This window comes from Procambarus clarkii, chromosome 74 (assembly GCF_040958095.1).
Source record: "Procambarus clarkii isolate CNS0578487 chromosome 74, FALCON_Pclarkii_2.0, whole genome shotgun sequence".
Lineage (NCBI taxonomy): Eukaryota > Metazoa > Arthropoda > Malacostraca > Decapoda > Cambaridae > Procambarus > Procambarus clarkii.
Window position 1 is genome coordinate 24,637,977 of NC_091223.1, and position 1,584 is coordinate 24,639,560.

Below are 1,584 nucleotides of genomic sequence, written 5' to 3' on the forward strand. Positions count from 1 at the left end.
TTTGATAATATAATCTATAAATCATCAGGATTATTTCTTTTTCTCCTTCTTTAAGTATAGAGGCTTAAAATATATCCAACTTAAAAACAACTAAGGGAGGCTGGTCCCTCTTACGGTACACTCAAGGTCATCAAGTATGAGGAGGGGTGGTGAGGGGGGGACCGCCCCTACTGCGAGGATCCTGTTTTTACACCTGTCCCATAGAGGGAGGGGGGGGAGAGGGGGGGTAACTGCCGCTCACCTGAGTGTTTATTATACAAATAAATTAATTTTTTTTACTTAAATATACTGTCATACTTTTCTGTATAAATGAACATGAACATGAACATAGCGACACATAATAGATACCTATCTTCACTATTTTTACGATTGTTGCTGCCCCAAACCTTGGACGACCTAATATGGGGTGGCTCTAAGTGGCACTCCGCCTCTGATTTTCTTATCTGATTGCCCTTCATAGGCGGCTACTTTACTGTAAATGAACATGATCATAGTGGCGCATAATAGATACCTATCTCCACTGTTTTTTCGACTGCTACCGCACACACCTTGGGTGACCTATTATGGAGTGGCACTATGTGGCTCCCCGCTTCTGATTTCTTATCTGATCTCCCTACATAGGTGGCACTATGTGGCGCTTTCTATTCTACTACCGTCACCACAAGACTGTGGTCCACCGTCACTACAAGACTGTGGTCCACCGTCACCACAACACTGTGGTCCACCGTCACCACAACACTGTGGTCCACCGTCACCACAAGACTGTGGTCCACCGTCACTACAAGACTGTGGTCCACCGTCACCACAAGACTGTGGTCCACCGTCACTACAAGACTGTGGTCCACCGTCACCACAAGACTGTGGTCCACCGTCACTACAAGACTGTGGTCCACCGTCACCACAAGACTGTGGTCCACCGTCACCACCAGACTGTGGTCCACCGTCACCACCAGACTGTGGTCCACCGTCACTACAACACTGTGGTCCACCGTCACCACAAGACTGTGGTCCACCGTCACTACAAGACTGTGGTCCACCGTCACCACCAGACTGTGGTCCACCGTCACCACAAGACTGTGGTCCACCGTCACCACAACACTGTGGTCCACCGTCACCACAACACTGTGGTCCACCGTCACCACAACACTGTGGTCCACCGTCACCACCAGACTGTGGTCCACCGTCACCACCAGACTGTGGTCCACCGTCACTACAACACTGTGGTCCACCGTCACCACCAGACTGTGGTCCACCGTCACCACCAGACTGTGGTCCACCGTCACCACCAGACTGTGGTCCACCGTCACCACATGACTGTGGTCCACCGTCACCACCAGACTGTGGTCCACCGTCACCACATGACTGTGGTCCACCGTCACTACAAGACTGTGGTCCACCGTCACCACAAGACTGTGGTCCACCGTCACCACAAGACTGTGGTCCACCGTCACCACAACACTGTGGTCCACCGTCACCACAACACTGTGGTCCTGGTTCGGTTGTTTCGTTACCATCCGGCTCAAGCAGCCTGCTGGAAAATTCCTTGGAACTAAGACAATACTCAGGTAAAATGCCAGAAAAATA

At 50.9% G+C, this 1,584-nt stretch overlaps 1 protein-coding gene across 1 annotated transcript; it reads right to left on the reverse strand.

Moving 5' to 3' along the window:
- Window positions 1-641: 641 nt before the first annotated feature.
- On the reverse strand, window positions 642-1,514 carry LOC138356857 (A-kinase anchor protein 5-like). Its single transcript, XM_069313202.1, has one exon. The coding sequence runs from the start codon at window positions 1,512-1,514 to the stop codon at window positions 642-644; it is 873 nt and encodes a 290-aa protein (XP_069169303.1).
- Between the last annotated feature and the right edge of the window lie 70 nt (window positions 1,515-1,584).